The 23,175-nt window shown below is 45.2% G+C and overlaps 1 protein-coding gene across 1 annotated transcript in view; it reads left to right on the top strand.

Annotated features, from left to right (window-relative positions):
- rnf19b (ring finger protein 19B) overlaps window positions 1-22,454 on the top strand; it is a 26,422-nt gene extending 3,968 nt beyond the window's left edge. Inside the window, exons 2-10 of the mRNA XM_084031800.1 lie at window positions 6,788-7,997; window positions 14,327-14,526; window positions 15,962-16,106; window positions 16,198-16,360; window positions 17,956-18,070; window positions 18,343-18,483; window positions 18,574-18,763; window positions 19,101-19,235; window positions 19,364-22,454. Of these exons, the coding sequence (XP_083887926.1) occupies window positions 7,321-7,997; window positions 14,327-14,526; window positions 15,962-16,106; window positions 16,198-16,360; window positions 17,956-18,070; window positions 18,343-18,483; window positions 18,574-18,763; window positions 19,101-19,235; window positions 19,364-19,802 (2,205 nt within the window). The 5' untranslated portion in view covers window positions 6,788-7,320 and the 3' untranslated portion in view covers window positions 19,803-22,454. The remainder of the gene's footprint in view (window positions 1-6,787; window positions 7,998-14,326; window positions 14,527-15,961; window positions 16,107-16,197; window positions 16,361-17,955; window positions 18,071-18,342; window positions 18,484-18,573; window positions 18,764-19,100; window positions 19,236-19,363) is intronic.
- Window positions 22,455-23,175: the final 721 nt, after the last annotated feature.

Consider the following 23,175-nt stretch of genomic DNA (forward strand, 5'->3'; position numbering starts at 1 on the left):
GGCCCTGGGTTCCTCCTGGTGCAGTGGGCCCTGGGTTCCTCCTGGTGCAGTGGTCCCTGGGTTCCTCCTGGTGTAGTGGGCCCTGGGTTCCTCCTGGTGCAGTGGGCCCTGGGTTCCTCCTGGTGTAGTGGGCCCTGGGTTCCTCCTGGTGCAGTGGGCCCTGGGTTCCTCCTGGTGTAGTAGGCCCTGGGTTCCTCCTGGTGTAGTGGTCCCTGGGTTCCTCCTGGTGTAGTGGGCCCTGGGTTCCTCCTGGTGCCCTGGGTACCTCCTGGGTTCCTCCTGGTATAGTGGTCCCTGGGTTCCTCCTGGTTTAGTGGGCCCTGGGTTCCTCCTGGTTTCTTTCTGTTCTGAGGTTCTTTAAATGTCCAGGTTCCAGGCAACGCTGTGATTTAATTCCTCTCTAAGAGTGACAGCTTGGACATGAACAGGGTCCAACATGAACCGGACTAAGGTGTCGCTGTCAATGTTTGTGAAGAGAACGGCCGGATGTTGAAAGAATGACTTCCTGGAATGTAAATGTTTTTCCTTGTAAAATGACTCTACATTCCTCATGTGTGTGTGAAGCTGAGGCGGCATCACCGACACACCTTGAATCAACACTCTGATCTAATGTGTCATTACAACCCGGCTAATTAATCAGGATCTCTAATCTGCTGCTCCTTCTGCTCACTCATCTCCACTTGTGTGTGTTTTCCACGAGGACAAAGTGTCCTCACAGAGATCCTCTGAAAGGGACATAAGAAGGAGACTGTTAGCCTCTAATAATGAGGACGTGCCGTCCTGGCAGGCGATGTATGCCCTCCATAAAGCCTCATGCCTAACAACAGAACCACGGCTACTTCACTGTTGTTGGGTTAGTGCAGCTCAAACAACCAGATCCCCGTATTCACTCATTAGGGAGGGAGCCGTGGAGACGTGGGTGCCTCGGTCGTCAAACAGTCTCTCAGCGCCAACTTTAATCTCCAATATATTGTTAAATGCTTTCAAATTCTATATTGAAAACACAGATTTAGCCGTCTAATGGTAACGCTTTTGAGCTTTCATCCCTGCAGGCTTGTAACGTGGATGTTTACCTCGTTAGTGTGTTGAACTTACGTGTTGAGTTTGGCGGCGCTTGTGACTTGTGACTTTGGCCCGAAGGAGTTTTCACGTGAATCTGCGTATCGGAAATGGTTTCCACTTTCTCTGGGAATCAGATTTAAGAATAAATACAAAGAAATAGCCAGGCTTCTTGCTGATTGTCTCGTTTACTTATCGGCCACATTGTTTCATAACCAGTTAAATGTTAAGAATACTGTAAGGAATAATGAGATGTGAAGAATTAAAGAAGTGCATTTGAAGTTGAATCCATTTGTTACATTTTCACAGAAATGAAAGTAAGACCTTTTAAGTAAGTGTTTTTTTTATTGTAATAGAATGTTTATGTTATGTATTTTTGTGGTAAAGCTACTATACTGAATATTTCTTCCCTCATATATAACGAGCAGCTTTCTATTTGACTGTTTTTAGGAATAGAAACCTGTCTATTGAAGTTTCTGTGTAGAAGCACAAGAGTCCTCTTTACAAGCAGGGTCAGCTTCAGTGCCTATTAGCTAATAGGCTCTAATTAGCTCACCGCTCCCCAAACACACACACACACACACACACACACACACACACACACACACACACACACACACACACATGCCTAATACATATGGAGTCGGGGACCAGCTGTTCTGTCAGGAGACCGACGGCCCCCGGCTCTCAGATTAGCGGATTTTAGTCGGTATCATTACAAACAGGCCGAGCCGTCTGGTGGATCCGGCTCTCGGTGGATCCGTCTGTTCTCGTAAAAACAGAGTCATCAATCAGTTAAATCTCTGATCCCAACGATACTGAACAGCGGTGACTCACCAGAAAGACACACGTTCCTCGGTCAAAGCTTTCGTTTGTTATGTACATGCTCATGGGTGATATATCGTTACCGTTGCAACAAATTCAGACGTGTGAACGTTTTTTTTTGTTTGCCGTGTTTAGTTTTGACAAACAGCAGCAGCAGCAGCGAGGAGCTGAAGTTCGGCAGCTGGAGGATTTTCCCAGGAATCAACTGTGACTATAAACAGCCGTGGAGTTCCGAGGAAAGGCCTGCGGGCGATTCATAAATAATGAGTTCAGCAGAATGCAGACACATAATGGTGTGATTATGTGACCGGAAAAAGGCTGCAGCATGTCACTGACACTGACGAGGACTTTGTCGAGTATGCACTTGAGTTCAACTTGAATTGAAATGGAATTGTTTGTTACTTTTCACTTCTACTTTCACTTGATTTCACTTTGTTTTTACTCCGTTTTAAGGATTCAAGGATCATTAATTGTCACTGTGAATGCAGTTGTGACTCATTTTACAAAAGAAAAGCACGAGAAACGAAATTACACTGAATTGTTTTGTTGTTGACGAAATTCCTTTTGACGCAAATTCAGAAAATGCACAACAGGAATGTAGTAGTTTGTTATTTCTTTTCTAGTGTAGCTCATCTGTGGCTCCAACTGAATCAACACGGTTGCACAACGACGATAAATGATCCTTGAATCCTTGAATCCTTGATGTAAACACAGAGTCCCACTGGAGTCCTGTCCTCTGTCTTCTGTCCTCTGTCCTAAATATATATATATATATATATATACATATATATATATATATATATGAAATAAGAGTGTATGTATACGCTGGTGTGTATCCTGTTGCAGTGTCGGTTGGCCGTGCCCTGCAGCATGGAGACACTCAAAGAGTGCTGAGAAAGAAAGTGCTGAGACGTCAATTCACCTTCTAAAAGTCTGTCTGAGAACAGATTATCAGCAGGACACACCAGCCTGTCGCTCCGTCTCCGTCTCCTTCTCCGTCTCCGTCCCTGTCTGTCTCCGTCTCCGTCTCAGATAAACTATTATGGATCTTGGAAACCTATAAGATCTGCTAGTTTTGCAACGCTGAGCCTTATTGTTCCAACGTCCCATAAAGACAGAAGATTAAAAGCCTCACTAGCGGCCTCTAGAGGCTGCAGTGTGCATCACACCACACAATACTAACGCGTCGGACTGAACCAAAAAACTGACTCATGATTTGACTCGTCTCGTCAAGTGGTTAACGACCACCGAGTCATTAAAACCAAAAGGGTTTCTCCTCATTCGAGTGTGTGGTGAGGGTCCTCCATTTTAGTTTTCTAACAGTGGGTAATGCTACACTTAATGCTACATTTAATGCTACATTTAGTAACTAAAGAGCACACAGAGCTTTTCAGCTGCTAAATGCTGGGAAAGTAAATGATGCAGTTGTGGCCTATTTAACTGTTCCTGCCTCTACAGGATCTACCGGTTTATGTGAAATATGAATGCATGATGTCTACGTGTGTATATATACTTATATATGTACACAGTATATATGGAGATAACTAAGTAAAGTATCATCAAAGTGTACTTAAAGTACAGAAAAGTGATGACATGGAGCTTTAGAGTATTAATACTGATGCATGAATGAGGAAGGATCATTTTGCTGGTGTTTAAGATGGAGCTGATTTTAATCTCGACATCGATACGAATGCATCATATTTCATAAAGTAAAGTAAGTAACTCGTAACTCCAGCTGTTCAGGATTTGCCTGTGAGTTGTGGAGTAGAAGCAGGAAGTAGAATACTGGAGTAGATGTTCTTCACTGCATTCCAGCAGCGGAGCGATCACACCCAATAAAACAGTGTGTTTCTGTCCTGAGAACACAGAGTGCTGCTGCCTTTCCTTTCCTTTTCTTTTTTCCCCTCCAACCTTAATTTGAGTTAATTGCCCAGATGGTAAGAATGAAAACCAGCAGCCTGCTTCGTCCTGAGAACCAGTTCTGTTAAATGTTCGTCTTCATCACGAAGCTGTGATCTTCATCTACAAACCAAAACACAGACACCTTTATGAATATGACCCATGTGTGTGTGTGCGTGTGTGTCTGTGTGTGCTGAATTGAGCAGCAGTGGAGTAGGAGGACGAGTGTGGAAAGATGTGTGTGTGTGTGTGTGTGTGTGTGTGTGTGTGTGTGTGTGTGTGTGTGTGTGTGTGTGTGTGTGTGTGTGTGTGTGTGTGTGTGTGTGTGTGAGCATGTTGACAACAAATCAAGTCCAGATTGTGAAGTTCTCAGGCTGTTCAGACCAGATCTGCCAAATGACGGCGTGATGATCACAGTGCACACACACACACACACGCACACTCTCGCTCTTTTTTTCTCTCTCTCTTAGAAAATTGACTAAATGTTGATTTAAAATTAAAAAAATAAAAAAATTCTCTCCCTGTGAAATCATCTCAGGAAGTCTTTATCTGAGCACTCAGGAATCTCGCCTCCTAAAAACAAAGACAAGCAAGAGTGTGTGTGTGTGTGTGTGTGTGTTGTCATGGGAGACGTCCGTTAGTGAGGTCAGAGGTGTGTCTTCACAAACAAACCCCACATTACAGAACTAACACAGGATCAAGCACTCTGTCTTTCTCTGCCTCTCACACACACACAGACCATCTGTGACTGTGTGTGTGTGTGTGTGTGTGTGTGTGTGTGTGTGTGTGTGTGTGTGTGTGTGTGTGTGTGTGTGATGCTCACTCGGGGTGCATCGGAGCAGAGGGCTATTACACACTCAGCCGGTGTGAGGGTATATTTAGAAACGGCAGTCTTTTTATACACTTCCACACATTTCAGCAAAGACCCAGTGTGACCCAGAGAGGATGGCGAGTGATGGCTGCCATGGCAACCATTCAAATGGATGTGTTTGTACTGTATGTAAAAAAAAAAAAAAAAAAACGCACATGAAGGTTTCACATTTTATTTACAGTGGAAACACATTTATTGATTTGATGACTTCAGGTTTCTCTCACATCCTGGAAAACTATTTTTTTCCAGTCATTGAAAACACATTGACAATAATACGTTGCTTTCTTCTCACATGATTCACATGTTTAGTTGTTTCGCCTGTGAAGGTTTATGATCCAACTCTGGCTCGGAGGAGGGGTTTTTATAGAGAGGCTAAGTCCTGCCCCCTTCACACCTTTGATTTTCTTGTCTCAGAATGTCCCGGAAAGTGTCGGCGCTGTAATGTAGGTCATAAATATATCTCGTCTGTTTGAAGCTGGATGTCAGACCCGAGGTTTAAAGGTGTCTCTTTGAATCGCAGACAGGAACCGGGGTCACGGAGGTCAAAGGAAGTCAGAACAGAATATGAAGCTCCGCTGCAGCGTCGACTGCACCACACACACACTGCTTATCATTCGCTCTCACAGCTGGTAATTGTAGTGAGGACACAGGTTGTAATTATGTGAGTGTGTGTGTGTGCATAATTATCACTTCTCACATGTAGAGGTGTGGCTGAGCGTGGAATGTGAGTTTATGTTAATTTACAGGTTTTAACGTGTTTTTTGAAGAGTGTGTGTCTGTTTGTAGGATTTAGAAGTGTGTGTGTGTTTTAAAACATGTACTGTGTGTGTGTGTGTGTGTGTGTGTGTGTGTGTGTGTTTGTTTACCAGTGTATGCTCATCCGTGCTCATGCGTGTGTGTGTCTTCCTGTGTGTGTGTGTGTGTGTGTATACACATAAGTGCCAGAGTCACAGAGTCGCTCGCTGTTTTGCCTCGCTCATAGTGAGCGTCGCCATGGCAACGCACTAGCAGCGCAGTATGAAGTGGAGGGAGAGCTTGCGGTGAGACTGGTGTGACACGGGGACGTGGATTGGTCAGACTGGGTTGGTGATGTCATGTGTTTTAGTCCGTCAACCTGTAAATGATGGTTCCTTAGACCGCCGCGGCGTGATGGCGTTATCTTTATGATGCACGTTTGGGTCTGTGTATTTAAATGTAATCAGCACAGATAGGTTATCAGCTCAGAGTCACAAGAGTTAATGATCAGAGAGAGAGGGAGGAGGGAGGGAGGGAGGGAGAGGGACAGAGAGAGGAGGGAGAGGAAGAGAGAGAGAGGGAGGGAGAAAGAGGGGCAGAGAGGGGGGGAGGAGGGAGAGAGAAGAGAGAGAGAAGAGGGAGGGAGGGAGGGAGGGAGGGAGAGAGAGGGAGAGAGAGAGGAGGGAGAGAGGGGGGAGAGAGAGAGGGAGGGAGAGGGGCAGAGAGAGGGGCAGAGCAGGAGGGAGGGGGAGAGGGAGAGAGAGAGAGGGGGGAGGGAGAGAGAGGGTGAGGGAGAAGAGAGAGAGAGAAGGGGGGAGAGAAGAGAGGGGGGAGGGAGGGAGAGAGTGAGGCAGAGAGAGAGAGAGAGCAAGAGAGGGGGAGAGAGCGAGAGAGAGATAGAAGAGAGGGAGAGAGAAAGAGAGAGAAGAGGGAGGGAGGGAGAGAGAGAGAGAGAGAGCAGGAGGGAGAAGAGAGAGAGAAGGGGAGGAGGGAGAGAGAGAGGAAGAGAGAGAGAGAGGAAGAGAGAGAGAAAGAGAGAGAGAGAAAGAGAGAGAGAGAGAAAGAGACAGAGAGAGAGAGAGAGAGAGAGAGAGAGAGCAGGAGGGAGAAGAGAGAGAGAAGGGGAGGAGGGAGAGAGAGAGGAAGAGAGAGAGAGAGGAAGAGAGAGAGAAAGAGAGAGAGAGAAAGAGAGAGAGAGAGAAAGAGACAGAGAGAGAGAGAGAGAGAGAGAGAGAGAGAGAGGAAGAGAGAAAGAGAAAGAGAGACAGACATAGAGAGAGAGAGACATAGAGAGAGAGAGAGAGAGAGAGAGAGTGAGAGGCAGAGAGAGAGAGAGAGGAGGTGTGTCATACTGAGCATGCTCTCTGGGCTGACTTCCTGCTCTCTCCTTCCTGACAGAAAACCCGGCGTTCAACAGGAGCGAGAGGAAGACGAGCGGAGACGAAGCTCCGCCGACAGCCGAGGAGAATCAAAGCCGACCGGAGGGATTACCGTTCAGACGGAGCTCGGCCCCGTGGATGTTTCTCTCCTCTTTATTCCCTTCTTTTTTCCCGTTAACCCTCTCCGTGTTGGAAGGGAGTCATGCATCGCAGCGATCTTCCTGAGAATCATGTTTCCCCTCGCCGTCTGCCCGGGAGATGAAGGACTCGCTGCCTTCTCTTCCGTCTGAAGCTTCTGCCGAGTTTCACAAGAAAAGTCTCGGAGCTGAAGGGGATTTTTTTTTTCTTCTCTCACTCCGTTTGAAACAGCCTTCTTTCATTTTCTGTTTTGATGTCGCAATCCTCTCAACGTGTCTTTCCCTGATAACGTTTTGTTTCTCATAAACGAAACAGCATCAGGTGAAGTTTTTCTAGCAGGATCTCACATCGTTTGTGTGACACAATAATAATAACAATAACAATAGGGACAGGAACCAGGCTCTTCTGGGGAGGATGGGATCAGAGAAGGACTCGGAGTCGCCCCACTCCTCGGTGGGCGGCGTCCCCAACCCAAAGTGCCGTGCGGCAGGCAAACGCCAGGGCCGCATCTCCTTCCACAGCCTCTTCAACAGCAAACGGGGCTCTCGGGGCACCCGGGGCCCCAAAGGAGGCGCAGCCCCCCCTTTACCCTACCAACAACCACCACAGCACCCGCAGCAACAGCTCCTCCCTCCTGCCTTGATCTCGGCGCCCACCGCCGCCGCGCCACCCACGATAACGACCCCCACTACCACCACCACCACCTCCACCTCCCAGGACGCCGCCCCCAGCCCCCCCTCGAAGCCGCTCTCCTCCAGCCAGCCGTCCCTGGACGGGCCCCCGGCCCCCGGGGACGACGACCTGCTGGAGTGCCCCCTGTGCCTGGTGCGCCAGCCCGCCGACCAGCTCCCCGAGCTGCTGGGGTGCAGCCACCGCTCTTGCCTCTGCTGCCTGCGCCAGTACCTCCGCATCGAGATCACGGAGAGCCGGGTCCAGCTCAGCTGCCCCGAGTGTGCCGAGCGGCTGGCCCCGCGGCAGGTGGCCGACATCTTGGACGACGCGGCCCTGCTGGAGAAGTACGAGGAGTTCCTGCTGAGGAGGTGCCTGGCCTCCGACCCGGACTGCCGATGGTGCCCGGCGCCCGACTGCGGGTAAGTCCATGATGTCATCACTCTGTTTAATGGGTCACGTCTGAGCTGTTTCACCTTGTGAGTGTTGTCATGGCTAAATGTCCTCTGGAGACACTTGCTGTCGCCGGGGCAACCAGAGTGCTTAGCCAGATGTTTATGTGTCTGTGTGGACAGATCTAGTCAACGTGATTAGCAACGGTGCTAAGACGGCGTCGCCGAGCTGCACAGGTGTGTTGTCGAGGTCGTAATGAAGGGGTTTGGAAACGACAGTGATGGCAGGACGGTCTAATAAAACGTTTAATAACCCTTAAAGTTTTCAGACACATAAAGGTCTCATCATCAGCTCTGATCGGCCATGACATGTTGAGCAAATTCACTTTAGAGGCTCAAACCAGCAACTGTTGGATATTTTAGTCTTGTCAAAAAAACAATTAATTGAGTGTCATATTGCTCGATACATGCTTCAGATGTTATTAATATGTGGTTCAGATGTGTAATTATACAGAAGCTGAAATCCAACATCTGGGGCTCATTTGTTTCTTCCTGCTTCCGTCATGTTATCAAGTCGTCTGATCGGAGATTTTGTTCCTGAACTGTAATCACCTTTTGACCTGAAGGGAAATTACACCTTGTGTAATTAATACAGACAATGACGTTCTTGTTAGACGGGAAACTGAAATGTAGCTGAAATGTGGAAACATTTCATTATCTGCTTGATAAAATGCAGGAAGTTGTGTTTTGACAACGAGATATGTTCAACATTTGTGTAGTTGAATCTCTATTGTACTAATGTACACCCTTTCTTTATTAATAATGTATTATTTACTATATTATATTTACTACGGCCCCTGTTTGGGATTACTTTATTAGCAATTATTTTATTTATTTTATTTTTGATATTCAAATTCTGCATTCTCCCTCTTTAAGTTTGGAGAAAATCCAATAAATAAACTGTTAAAAGCATTTTTTTCATATTTTTAAAGGACGTAGTTTTGTGTCATTCAGTTTCCGGACAAACGTTCAGATTAAAATGTCACAGTTTGATCTGAAGTCGGCGTCCATTAGGTCGCATTAGTGTCTGATTGCATCGCTGATGAGAGGACGCCGCGTACATCATCATCATCATCACGGGGCCGGCGGCTGTTCACTTCACTTTGCTGTTGAGGTTATTTCCTCGTTTCTTCTCTGCTGTCAGAGTTCTGGTGAAGAAGAGCGTTGCTTCAGAATCCAGATAAATGATGATTGTGTTTCTCTGTCAAAGTCAACGGGGACCAAAGACTACGGGTTAAAGACAGAGTGACCTGCTCTGAGAGAGGGGGGGGGGGGGGGGGGAAGCTGCATTGAAAGTGTAAGTGGGTTAGAGGCCTTGTGGTCGGAGGAGGAGAGTCAGAGTCAGATGGGTTCGGGGGCAGAGCGGCTCTCACTTGTTAGGTTTCTGGAACAAATTGGAGGCGTTTGTTTCATCACAGAGAGCCGGAGTGATTCATGTGTTTGTGTTTCTGTGTGTGGGAGGGAGGTGTACGCACACACTCGCTGTGTTGCTGCTGTGGGTTCTTGTGCGTCGATGCTGGTATCTGCACCGGGGGAAGGCCGACGTGTCTGTGCGGTGGCTTTGCATGAATCTATACGTGCGTTCCGTGTGTTGTATATCTACGTAAACATTTCTTCTAATTTAGATTTTACTGTATTCTCTGGAGGTTGATTTGTCACATTCATCAGAACAAAACAAGCTGCTTTGATGTCTGCTTTCGTTTTCTGAGGAATATGCACTTTAATGAGGTTTGGTGTTCTTGTTGCAGACGTCTGCTGTCACTGAGCATCAACTTCTCTTCTTCTAGCTGCTTGTTTTTATTACAGCCGCTGTGTTCGGCAAACAGAGAGAGATCGGGTTCACTCCCATGAAAATGAATCACTGGAAGCGTTTTTCTTAGGCGTTGCCTGTTTAAAATGCGATGTGTAACATCTGGCCAAAAAAAGCAATTAACACACAACACTGTAACCTCGTCTAGGTCATTAACCGAACCTGTCCAGATCTGCTCGGTCACCCGACGCTAACTCGCTTGTGTGCTTTTACAACGTATCATTTTGTACTTTGGACTGTTAAATAAACTCCGTCGTCCCTGAGAGCAGAGAGGGAGTCGCTCTGACTCAGAGGGGGAAGAAACACATTTTTTTCCGGTTAGGTCGAGATAAAGAAAGATAGGCAGACAGCAGCGGGGGGGGATGATGTAAATCAGAGGTTAAAAAATCAACAAAAAAAACCCAGAAGAGGTGTGTGTTTGCATCAGCGGCGGTGAGCTGACCTACATATTTACCAGGCCGGTCCTGTCTGACGCCACCAGTGACTCACCGCCTCTTTAAATCAGACAAGTTGACTAAGTCCACATTATTATTCACCACAAACAACCCCGGCTGGAGACACACACACACACACACACACACACACACACACACACACACACACACACACACACACACACACCTGTCAGAGACAGCTTCACATCAGCACAGAAACAGAAATAGGTGTGAATATTTTCAATATACCTGTAAACGGTTCTTTATAGCCTTTATAGTGTGTGTGTGAGTGTGAGTGTGTGTGTGTGTGTGTGTGTGTGTGTGTGTATATATGTGTGTGTGTGTGTGTGTTGGCCCACTTGTGGGGAGAGTTCTGTAGATGCGAGGCGTCTCTCATCTCTCTCACAGACGACCAGTCGGAGAGTGAGTGACAGGTGAGAGATAAAGTGCGATCTAGCCGGCAGACTCGTGGCTGTGAACCTCCAGCAGCTAAACACACACACGTTTCCTTCCGAGCAGAGCGACTACAATGATTCATCGGGTGGACGAACATGACACCGAGTGAATGCTAATGTTGCTTTGTGTCTGCTGGATGTGTAAATAATGTTTTGTTGCGGCGACTGTAAGAGATGTAGATGTGGAGTCTGGTGAATAGTAATCATGACGATGACTATAATAGCAGTCATAACAATGATAATAGTCATTAAAGTAATGATGATAATTCAGGACAAAAATAAACTAAGATGATTCAAGTTCTTTCTTTAGTTAACCTCATTTATATATGACCTCATTAAACATGCAAATTTGATCCTTTGAGCAAATCTAAAGCTTTAAATATTATAATAACATAGAAATCAGGCAGCATAAACTTAGCCACCTTAAACTGCCTTAAACTTCAATCTCCAATCTTACAATGGTCAGTTTAGAGTGTAAATAGACCATAAAGCAGGGTAGGCTTTGGGGCGGGGCTACCTTGTGATTGACAGGTCGCTACCATGGCGATGTCCGGTCTTGTTTTCGTCTTTGCCAAGGGCCGATTTTGAAGCAGCTGTGCTAGCTAGCTAGCTAGATAGATTGATAGATCGGGGTCTAAGCATTGGTTACTGTAGCTTCACCCTCTTGTGTCACTTCTGCCAACAAAGATGGCGGCGATCAAAATGGCGAACAGGAGGCTTCAAAACCGTTGTCCACAAACCAACGGGTGACATCACAATGGCTTCATCCACTTGTTATATTCTGTCTTGATTGTGTGTTTTTTCTCTGGACGTAAATGAAGAATAAACCCGGTTAAATCTCTCTGACCCCTCGCCTCGACCGCCACGACACGTCTGACCCGCTCGTCTCCTCCTCGGCCCGGGAAGGTCTCGGGGCCCATCGAGAACAAAGAGCGCCGTCTCTCCTCTGGCTTTCAGTTGCCATGGCGACTATCGATGCGGCATAGAGGCAGCGTTGCCAGGGGTAACAGGAGTCGGTACTTAATTAAACGGATCAATACGTGCTCACACCGGACCCAGTGCACATGTGCGTGCGTGTCATTGTTCAGGATTTCATGCCTCTAATCTCGAGGGACACGTAATGTGTTTTTCAGGCTGCTGCACGTTCTCCTCGTGTGTGTGTGTGTGTGTGTGTGTGTGTGTGTGTGTGTGTGTGTGTGTGTGTGTGTGTGTGTGTGTGTGTGTGTGTGTGTGTGTGTGTGTGTGTGTGTGTGTGTGTGTGTGTGTGTGTGTGTGGATCTGAACACTGACTGTCTGTGCACGTTCCTTCTAAACACGCAGCGTGTCAGCACTCATAAAACTCCTCCGCATCGTCATCAGTCATGCATCCCAAATTCACATCTCCGTTCATGATCTCACATGCCCCTCTTACCCTCCTTTGTTTTGTTTTATCCACCTCTATGCCTCTCCTCTTGTCTCTCTGTTTTGCCCCTCCCCTCTCGCTCCCATCCTGGAAATGTCAGCCCGTATGGCTCTCAGCGCAGCATCAAAATCCACCAATGAGAGCGCTGTGCTCGCAGGAAGAAGCTGCCGTGGCAACCTGTGCTTCGTACCGCAACAAGTCCCGAGTTATCCAGATGAAGAGCACACGTCTTCCTCTTTCTAGTTCTCTAGACTCGGCTGTAGAGATCTGACGATCTGAGACTCTCTGGGATGGAATAAATTGTATTTTGTAAGATATTTGTTAAGAAAAGAAAAAAGATTTATTTTGAATTAAAAAAAAACATTCTAATGATGAAGAATTAACTAATAACATAAACTAAAAAATATGACAGAGGATATGAATTATGGAGAAAGGTAGGATTAAATAAGAAGACTTCTTCCCACTCTTTTTTTGGACATGTAACATTTTTTTTTCCTATTTATTATTTCCTGTATGACACATTCTGTATTTATTTTTACATGTTTGAAATAAAAATCTAAATCTAGATTCAGTAAAACCTTTTCACACGGTCGCCAGTGGTTTCTTTAAAAATGGGAACTGATGAAGAAACTTAATCTGGTGAAGCGCCCATGTTTCCGAGGAAATGCAGCCAAACTGGCACGTCTTTGTTTTTGTTTCCCTTTTGTGAAATGAAAAGACCTCCAGTCGTTTGACCTTTGGAGGCCCGTTGTCTCGAGGCAGACGTGCTCGTCTGAAGCGTCTCTAGCAGGAATGCTCTGGCCTCGTCTTGTCTCCTCTGATATCCGCTAACGTCCGGAGAGCAGCGCTGTCACGGCTGTTTGGAGAGCTGCTAACGAGCGGCGTGTTGGAGGCGTGCCAAAACAATTACAAGTTTGTCATGTTATCACTTTAATACACTTGACTAACATTTAGAGAGCTGGCGTCGTCTTTGTTTCTTCAGGGAGGAAAAAAGAAAATGTTAAATCGCCGGTCTGGTCTGCTTTTGTTATCACTCCTCCAGCATGTTTTCTCCCACTTAGCTTGGTGACAGTATTTGATGACTGGCCTCCTTTGTGATTTCTCCAGTGATTGATGGCCAATATCTCTCTCTCTCTCTCTCTCCTGCTCTGTAATTGCCTTTTTTGTCCGTGCTGTTACAAAACGACACCCTTTTGCTGTGTTTACCATGAGTGTGCAACAAAAGAGCGGTTCGTCTGCATTGAGAATATGTATTCTTCAGGACGTGTCGACTGATTGAGTGATTGTTCACACAGTATTTCGCTTTTTAAAACATGAGAAATGTTTGGTGGAAACAGCAGCAGGCCGAGGAACAAGTGTTTTTTTAGGGGATTTCTTAACGTTTATGAACAAATCTGGTATTTTTATGATCCATCAACGCAAGTTAAAAGCAGCAATTCCATTTTTAATGTTGGTGTTTGCACAATAACTCCATCATTTACTGGACGTACTGCTCTTCTCCGCCTCTTTTCTCAGTATTGAACTCTGTGAAATCCATATTGATTGACCTCATCCCGTCTCTTTCGCCTCCTCTCTCAAAGTGATTACTCCATTGATCAAATCATGTGTCTCTCCTGTCAGCCTGCAGAGAGCTTCCAGGCTCTGTAATGTGCCCATTAGTGGCCATGTTGGAGATCTCCGTCGCTTAGAGACTTTGGTTGAGTTAACAGCTGCTTCTTTGACTTAAAGATCTCAGATATGTCATAGTTTGGTAAACTTGGTGGCTTTGGGTTTGAACGAGACTCAAAGTAACACGTCTGAATTAGTTTCAAGCCTCCGTTCCCTCAAACTCAAAGATACAGAGCATCCGGCGGGTGTTGATTCTCAGCAGTAGTGATGGGACGATAAAGGATTTTATATGTATTATGAAAAGAAAAATAATGTTGTATGAAGATATGTGGCTCTTTACAAAATGTCAAGTGATTCCAGGATGTTTTAGTGCCTTTTTAAGAGGTTTAAGCACATTTTGATACTACTGGAATACTGGAATTTTCATATCATGCCTAGTCATATTACACATTGCTTTGGATCCAATGAATCAAAGATTCTGTATAATTGAGCTTTAATATATGATTGGATTATCAATTATCGCCTCATTATAACACTAAATGTACTCTTTCTCATCCTAACTTCATAATCTGACTTCCTCTCCGTCTCAGGTTTGCCGTCATCGCCTCGGGCTGTGCCAGCTGTCCCAGGTTGGTGTGTCGCAGGGAGGGATGCGGCGCCGAGTTCTGCTACCACTGCAAACAGGCCTGGCACCCCAACCAGACCTGCGACTCGGCCCGCCAACAGAGGGCGCAATCCCTGCACACCCACAGCAACCACTCGCCCAGCTACACGCAGGAGCAGGGCCCCGGTGAGTCCTGTCTGTCTGTCTGTCTGTCTGTCTGTCTGAGTCAAGTTCGTCTGTTCCCGAGTGTTAAAGCATGAGACACTAATTATATCACAGCATTTCCTCCATGGGACCTTATTTTGTGGAAAATATGGACGGTAGTTAACGGCAGTTTTTATCCCGTATGAATTGTGGCATTTAATACACATGTTTGTCAATTTAAAAGACTGTTATTCATATTTTTCTGGATATAAGGTCTCATGGGGAACACAGGAAGGGGCGGGGCTTAACCTCTATTATTACATATGCAGATAGTGAGGAAGAACACCCTGTCCTTTACTTTTTAAAACGCTGGAGGGAAAAATAAGATGTTAATCAGTGAGCTGTAGAGCTGCTGGTAGGCTAGCTGTTCCCCTCTGTTTCCAGCCTTTATGCTAAGCTAGGCTAACTGTCTCCTGGCTGTAGCCTCATGTTTACACCACAGACAGTGAGAGCCGGTTATTGAGGGAGTCGCCCGTTGTGCTGATGGTGTGTGTGTGTGTGTGTGTGTGTGTGTGTGTGTGTGTGTGTGTGTGTGTGTGTGTGTGTGTGTGTGTGTGTGTGTGTGTGTGTGTGTGTGTGTGTGTGTGTGTGTGTGTGTGTGTGTGTGTGTGTGTGTGTGTGTGTGTGTGTGTCTTTAACTCCATTTTGATTAAAAATCTATTGGAGAAATCCCTCCAGCTGTCCTCAGGCAGTCCTCTGTCTCCGGTCTTCTTAATCCACCACTTCCAATCTGCGTCCGTCCGCCAAGTATTCAGATGCACGAAAATCTAGTCTGTCTGTCTGTCTGTCTGTCTGTCTGTCTGTCTGTTTGTTGATACCTGCTGATCAGTCAATGGGATACAGGGAGGAAAATAAAGCATGTCAGCAGAATTCAAAGTACACAAACAATAGTAAGAAAAGGTGTCCGTTTCATCCAGATCTGTCTCTCCAAGTTAAAAATGCCAAAATGCCCTTTAAAGAGCAGACAGTGTTCCCGGCATCAAAAACAGTAAATTTCTCTCTTTTTTTGCCTTTTTTTTCTTTCAAATGCATTAAAGGACAAACTGCTGCAATTGTCTGATCCATTACTATAATGAGGTTTGATCTTGAAGCCAAAAGAAGAGATAAAAGAACACATTAGATGACATCATTGTAGAGGGTTTTCTTACATTTGAAATTAATGTTTTGGATCCCTCGTATTTTGTAGGAATGTTTTTAACCTTGTAAATGTAACTGATCCACTCAGATTAATGTGCTTTTTAACTTTTAACCACATACAAAGATGCTTTTTATGTTTTATGTGAGCACATGAACAGTAAAATAAAATATTTAAATGCTTCATCCACACACCAGTCCTGCCAGACGATTATTATTATCCTATAACGCTGATTCAGCAGTGTAATGTTGTCACTAAGTGCCCTTCCTCCCGTCCCACCAGCCGATGACATCAAGCCGTGCCCTCGCTGCGGCGCCTACATCATCAAGATGAACGACGGCAGCTGCAATCACATGACCTGCGCCGTCTGCGGGTGTGAGTTCTGCTGGCTCTGCATGAAGGAGATCTCCGACCTGCACTACCTCAGGTACCGAGTCCTCTTAATCCACCTGTTTATATGTATCGGGCTGATGTTGGAGCGTTTTGGAGATTTCACCCGTGCTTCCCTCCTCCATCAGTCCGTCTGGCTGTACGTTCTGGGGGAAGAAGCCTTGGAGCAGGAAGAAGAAGATCCTGTGGCAGCTGGGGACCCTGATCGGAGCTCCGGTCGGCATCACCCTCATCGCAGGCATCGCCGTTCCCGCCATGGTCATCGGCATCCCCGTTTACGTCGGCCGCAAGGTGAGAAACCCCAGATTCAAGAATTCAGCTGCAAAACGCACTTCAAGTGATGACTTTTACAGGCTGCGTGTTATTTAAAGCTTCAAAGCTTTGTTTTTTTTAGTTCATGTTTATCACATTCACTGTTGACTTTAGTATTTTCTGTTTAATTAAAACTATAAAGTATATTAACCAAGTTTAAAGAACACGACTTGAAGCAAAATGGTCCAAAAGACATAAAAATAAAATCCAGCATGTCGGTCCCTTTTTATGTCTGATTCAATTATGTTTAAGTGTTTGTTTGATTCTTTTCCTGTTATTTTATTTTGTTAATGATTAAAAGATTTGATACAAAGTTCTCGTGACGCACTTTCAAAGTCCGGCATGGAAAAAGGAAACAGAAATCAGAGCCAATGAGGGGACTTTTTACAGGAACTCATTCTGAAAAATTATTTCTGGCTCGACGATCTTTGAACTTTGTTATCATACAATTAGATGGACGTCAGAAGTGCAAGACTCTCTTTCTGAGAAACACTGTTTTTAATCTCTGCGATCATTTCACGTAACCTCAGAGTTCAGCTGCAGAAAGCAGAAGTGGAAAAACACACAAATAGTTTACAGCTCGGCCACAGTCATTCTTTCACAATCCTCATCTGGTGATTAGCTGGAATAAACGTCGTTGCAGAAGGAAAACCCTTTCTGTTCGAGTTTCAGTAAACTGCCCTCGTTTTTCAACACAATGTTAAATGTTTTCTAGAAATAACAAAAAGGACTTTCAGTTCCTTTGACTACCACAAAATGGTTTCCATGCACAGCAGCGACCACACTGACCTAAAAACAGACTTGAGCGTTTAAGATCTGAACCCACAGCTGACTGATCGTTTAGAGCACAAACCTTTCGCTCAAATTAGGGTCCTTAAAACGTCTCAAATTGTCTGCATCCTCAAAGTTATTAACCTCTTCCACTCCACCCCTCTTTACCATGGGTGAGTCTATTATTAGACGGGGACGGGGGGGAGATAGCATGTTTGGGTTGATGCCATTTATTATACAGATTCAAGGCTAAATTTAATGATCATAAATCCCTCAAATACCACATTAAGACCAGGAAGAGGAACACCAGAAAAAGTTTGTGATTTAGTTCCTAAAACTTTTGACATTTGGAGATTTCTAAACTTTTTTCAGTGATTGGATGACGAGCACTTCTGTTCTGGAAACAGCTCAGGAACTCCCCGTTAGTCGACATATCTAAAAATAGCATTTTTCAGAATATTTTTAGAAGAATAAATGTTTGTTTTTTGACTATCAAAAACTTTTTTTTCCTGGTGTGATCCAAAATAAATCAAGTTCTCTAAAATGACGTACCCTGACAGACATTTTTTTATTTTTGGAGAGAAAGAAATACACAAAAAGAAAATGACAAATTGATAAAAAAAGAAAAAGAAAAAAACCCACATAAATAAGAAAATGTTGGATGAATACAGAGTTGCTCATCAGAAAATATGTCCAACAAACTAAATGACATCAGCTACAAATGGACCTGTTTCATACATATATCACTTTAACGGCATTAAGCTTGACCTCCGACCTCTTTGTCTCCCTCTCCTCGGCTGCAGATTCACGCCCACTACGAGCTGAAGAAGACGTCTCGCCACAGGAGGAACCTGGCCATCACGGGGGGCGTGGCCTTGTCCATCATCACCGCCCCCGTCATTGCAGCCGTCAGCGTCGGTAAGACACTGGACCAAGACGGCCTCTGGGGGGCGCCGTGAATCTGTCACGAGCCCAGCACGCTTTCTTAACACTCCAGATTTCTGCTTTTATTCAATGAACACCTTCAACCAGAATGATCAGATAATCTGACACGCGTTGCAGGCGCAGTTATGCAAGGATGCAATTAATCTTTTTTTTTTTTCCGAAGCTCAAAAAATGTAAATTACAGTTAAAATTTTCTTTTTAACAAGTACAAATTGTCCAACCATCGTGTTTCTGTCCCCCCTCAGGAATCGGCGTGCCCATCATGCTGGCCTACGTCTACGGCGTGGTGCCCATTTCTCTGTGCCGCGGAGGAGGCTGTGGCGTCAGCAGAGGGAAGGGCCGAGGCGTTCGCATCGACTTCGATGAGGACGACGGTCCAATCACAGGTGAGGACACTGAAACCTGCGACGCGGTAGAGCGGGACGTTGTCCACCAGATCTGCTGTAATGACGGATGTCTTCTATGTGATCCTGCAGTGGCGGACGCCTGGCGAGCCCTCAAGTCCCCCAGCCTCGGCGAGAGCAGTCTGGACGGGGCGGTCAGCGGTCTGAGCACCACCTCCCCCAGCGAGGGGCTCTCTGTGGCCCCCGGGACGCTGGGGGACACGCCCCACTTTAACAACCTGGCAGGCGGCGCCGTGGGAACCCGCACCGGCAAGTACAGCAGGTGAGGACAAGACCGCCGAGCCACGCGTCACTTGAGGTTTAAATCAGCTTTCAATGGGAACGCCTAACAGGGAGATTCATAAACAACGTCCTTTAACCTTAAAGGCACTCTTTAATTACTCACTCATTTAAATTAAATTGTAGGTTGTTGAGAAAACAGTCGCACCACAATGTCCTCTCAGTAGCTGTTCTGGAGCTTTCGATCATTTCTTCCTCGCCAGAGTTTCACAGATTCATGGTTTTGTAGTTTTCTTAGAGTGAGGGTTAGGTTTAGGGTTAGGTTTAGGTTTAGGGTTAATGGTTTATCAGTATTGATCGTATTGATCGTCGTCCTCCAGGCTGGAGGTGCAGGCGGGGGAGCTGGCTAAAGACTCCGCCCAGAGGGACACAGGCAGCCTGGGAGCAGGGAGCGACTGTGCCAGCACCCGTGGGATGGCCGGATCCATCATCTCGTCCTACACGCTACCTGACAGGTGACGCTTCTGTCTTCTTCTGTGGTGTCTTTGTTCTGTCTGCTTCTTGTTGTCTTCTGTTTGTCCATCAGATCTGATCTGGACGTGACGTGATCATTAATACTAATAATAATACTGTGTCTCTGCAGGGAGTGCACCAACCTGGAGATTCAGGTGGACATCGAGACCAAACCCAGCCATCTCTGCCTGACCAGCGAAGAGGACCTAACCCCGCCCCCGGGCTCCGGCGCCATGGCGAGCGTCTCAGGAGTGGAGGAGCCTCAGGACTGCAGCTCCAGGAGGGGCGGGGCGTTGTCCGGCTCGGTGTTGGGGCTGTCGCCGGGCGTGTCGATCAGGGAGGGGCTCCGGGATGTCACCCTGGCTCAGCCGGAGAGCATCCGCAGCGACCTGGAGATGTCGGACACTCAATCAGACGACATCGCCGAGCTGACGTCGGACGACTGCGACTCGCCTCACCCCAAAAGCTGCCACCTGGCGGCCGGCCAGCAGCGACCCTCCTGCCGAGCCCTGAACCCCTCCGAAGGCCTTCACTGTCCCGCAGATGCCAACGTCATCCTCTACGTCTGAGAGATTCTAAGATTGCACAAAAAAAACAACAAAAAAAACGAACCAACCCCCCGACAGTTTCATCTGAGCTCTCCTTTACTTCATGGCTTTATTTCTTTTTTCCTTTCTGGTTTGCTGCTTTTGTGACTCACAGACGGTGTCTTAATCACAGACAGGGTTGGTTTACTTTTGTCTGTCTGTCTGTCTGTCTGTCTGTCTGCCTGTCTGTCTTATCTAATCTATCTACCTGTCAATCTCCTCACTGGGTAAATTGTCAGGGTTCTACCTCTGAGATTTATAACATGATGATTTATGTTTACTCCTCGGTGCAAAATGCCTTGGCTACTTAAGCAAAAAAAAAAGAAAAAAAAGAAAAAAAGAGGTACAAATATTCCACAAGAAATATTGCAATTGTGAGCTGAGAGCACAGCAGAGGGAACCAGATGTTTGCTGAGGGCGAAGGGGATCTTCCTATCAACGTGGGAATGAATGTGGACTTTGTACTCAACTTTCGTGGCTTTATTTTTTCTTCTTTTCCTTCTATTTATATTTGGATGACCTGGAAATTGTATTGTTCGCCGCGCGCATGAGTCTGCATGAGCCATGCATTGTGTGAAAGGGTTAAAAGAGTTTCTGTTACACTGAGGAAAACAGAGGAGGAAGAGGAGTTAGGATTTGTGACGATGACGAGACCAGAAGACACAGACACTTTATTCTGTTCAGTCATTAAGTCCGACTGCGTAGGACCTTTTCCACATTTTTAACAGCTGAGGACAGTCTGGGTTTGTCCTTCATCATGTCGGGAATTTCCCACTGAGAAACTAAATAGAGAGTTAATCTGAGAAAGGCAAAAGTCCAACAGGTTTTCTGTGATTTGGAGCTGATTATACGACGGTACTTGAATCAGTTTTGATAAAGTTAAGAAGATAAAGTCGACATGAACCGTAATTTAGAAAACGTTACGTCATAAAACAGCAAAACCATTTCGGTTCACATTTATTGAATCAGTTGCACCAAAACACATCTCATCTCTAACTTCCTACACTTTGTACTTTTAATTTTAACAACTGATTTTTACCCAAAAAGGTGAAATATTGGACAGAAATTCTGATTCTGTTCAGTGTCCAAGAATACTAGACTACAGATGTTTTAACTTGTTTTAACTAGCTTGATTTCAGTCCAAAACCACTAAAACAACCAGTTTAAGTTTAAGGAAAACAGCAAATCTCACAGTGGAGAAGCTGGAACATTGGGAAGCTTTTTGTTAAAAAATGAATGAATATAATAATAATTGTAGATTCCTTTGGCTCTGATGAATGGACTGGCCCTCTCAGCTGTAATCATTTGTGATGGTGTAAAACTGGAACTGTTTGGGAACCTGAACTGGTCTCTCTCCCTGGGGTTGCTGGTGTGGATCCTGACTGGACCGCCGTCTGACAGTCGGCTGCCTTATAGACACTCGCTGACCAACACAACACAACACAACACACACCAACAGGTTTAGTGTGAACTGGCTGTCTGACCCACTTGAACGCTGTGTGGATGAATGAATGAATGGACTCCTGATGAATGTATTTGTCCCACTTTGTTTTTTGAATGAGCACTTGTGCACTTTATCTGGAATTTATTGTATTTATCCTCTTTCTTTCTTTTTTTTGTTGTTGTTGCTGTTCATCATCGTTTACTATGAGCAACTTGAGTTGCAACACAAAAGTCTGTGGTACAACCAAAATAAATCACTTCCCAGAAGGCCTTTTATGTTGGATGTAACTTAAGAAGTGTTTGGCTCCCAAAACCTCCTAATATATCCACACAAATCATTCATTCAGTGCTTTTAAAGGTGCAGAGGGTAGAATGTGGCACCATCTGGTGGTGAAGTTGCAGATTGCAGTCAACTGAAACTTCTCCCGTATGCCAAGTTCTGGGTTTTCTGTAGAAACCTGTCTCATTCTAAGCCGACAGAAACACAGTCATTCTTATTTTCAGGTGAGTTTTACACTAACGATAGTAAATAATGTTACATTTCTGCCAATTGATCATCCTCAATGCTACACACTAGACCTTTAAATAGGAAGGGCATCCAATATGTTTTATCAGTGATCCAACGACTGTTTTAATACATTTAAAAAAAAATATTTTACTCTTTCAGTTTATCATCTTTGGAGCCAAACACTTCACCTATCGATGCCGATAAAATCATACTCACTGGCTTTCCTAGCTTTGTATCACCTCTGTGCTTCAGTTTAAAAAGGTTCCCGGCCCGGTTTCTTTCATCTCAAAGGGACTCGGGAGCCTTTTTCATCTCAGAGTAGCTTTATGGATTTAGCTGCTTGTGTAACTTGGCGGTTGCTTTGTTTGGTCTGCACTTCTCACTCGTTTCTGCCTGCCTGTGAGAAAACTCACGAATGTACCACGGACGGAAACTTCCTGAAAGAGTCTGAATGAGTGTTAATGGCCACGTCCCATTAAGAACACAGGCGGTCCCGTCCTTTCTTTGAGAAAAGGTTTTAGAGTATATAGATAGCAATATTTAAGTGTTATTATATTGTTTGTGTATTTCCTGTCACTGTTTAAGCCCCGCCCTGCGTGGGGTTGTACATGCAGGACTGTGAAAGACAACTTGGACCTTTGGGGGGGGAAAACTAAATAAACACAATCTGATGTTGCACCAAAGCACTGTGTTGTGGTCAGCTGTGACATCTTTCAGACATTTTATTTGAAATGTTTCACATATTATTCATAATAAGGTTTTGGATGTTTTTGAAAGGAAAGAGAGGTAAATACACAGCATGAGTTATCAAAATTGCACATAATCAATAAGTCCCATTAAGTACGACTGAGCTTACATTTATAAATATCTCTACCCAATAAAAGCATGTCGGTCCAGGGGGAATGAGCAGAATGAACATCATCACCTGTTTTCGATGTACTGGGGTCAAACCTTATAAAACTAATAAAAAACACCCAACAGGAGACAGAGCACCCGGCAGGATCAACTCAACATCTGTGATGAATTAAATAATGAGGAGCAGAGAAGAATAATTTGTGTGAAGCAGCTGTGTTTCAGAAAATCATCCTGGGAAAATGTCAGAATCCGTTTTATTGGTCGAGTATATGCTCATATACAAGAGATTTGACTCTATATATTAATTTACACAGCAGTTTATAAAATATTTAAATTCCACCTGAACCAGGTGTAACATTAACACAAGTTGTGAACACTATAATTATAATCCAAAAATGTAATTTATATTATTCTGAAATGGGCCTTTCTTCACAATGAATACTGTTTCCTTTTGACATGCTACTTTAAAAGGAACCCCGGCTATGAAGACATGTAGGCCCTAATACGCCACAATTGTTCTCTTGTACTAAAATATGTTGTTAGAAGCAC

This window comes from Eutrigla gurnardus (genome assembly GCF_963514095.1).
Source record: "Eutrigla gurnardus genome assembly, chromosome: 17".
In the NCBI taxonomy this organism is placed as follows: domain Eukaryota; kingdom Metazoa; phylum Chordata; class Actinopteri; order Perciformes; family Triglidae; genus Eutrigla; species Eutrigla gurnardus.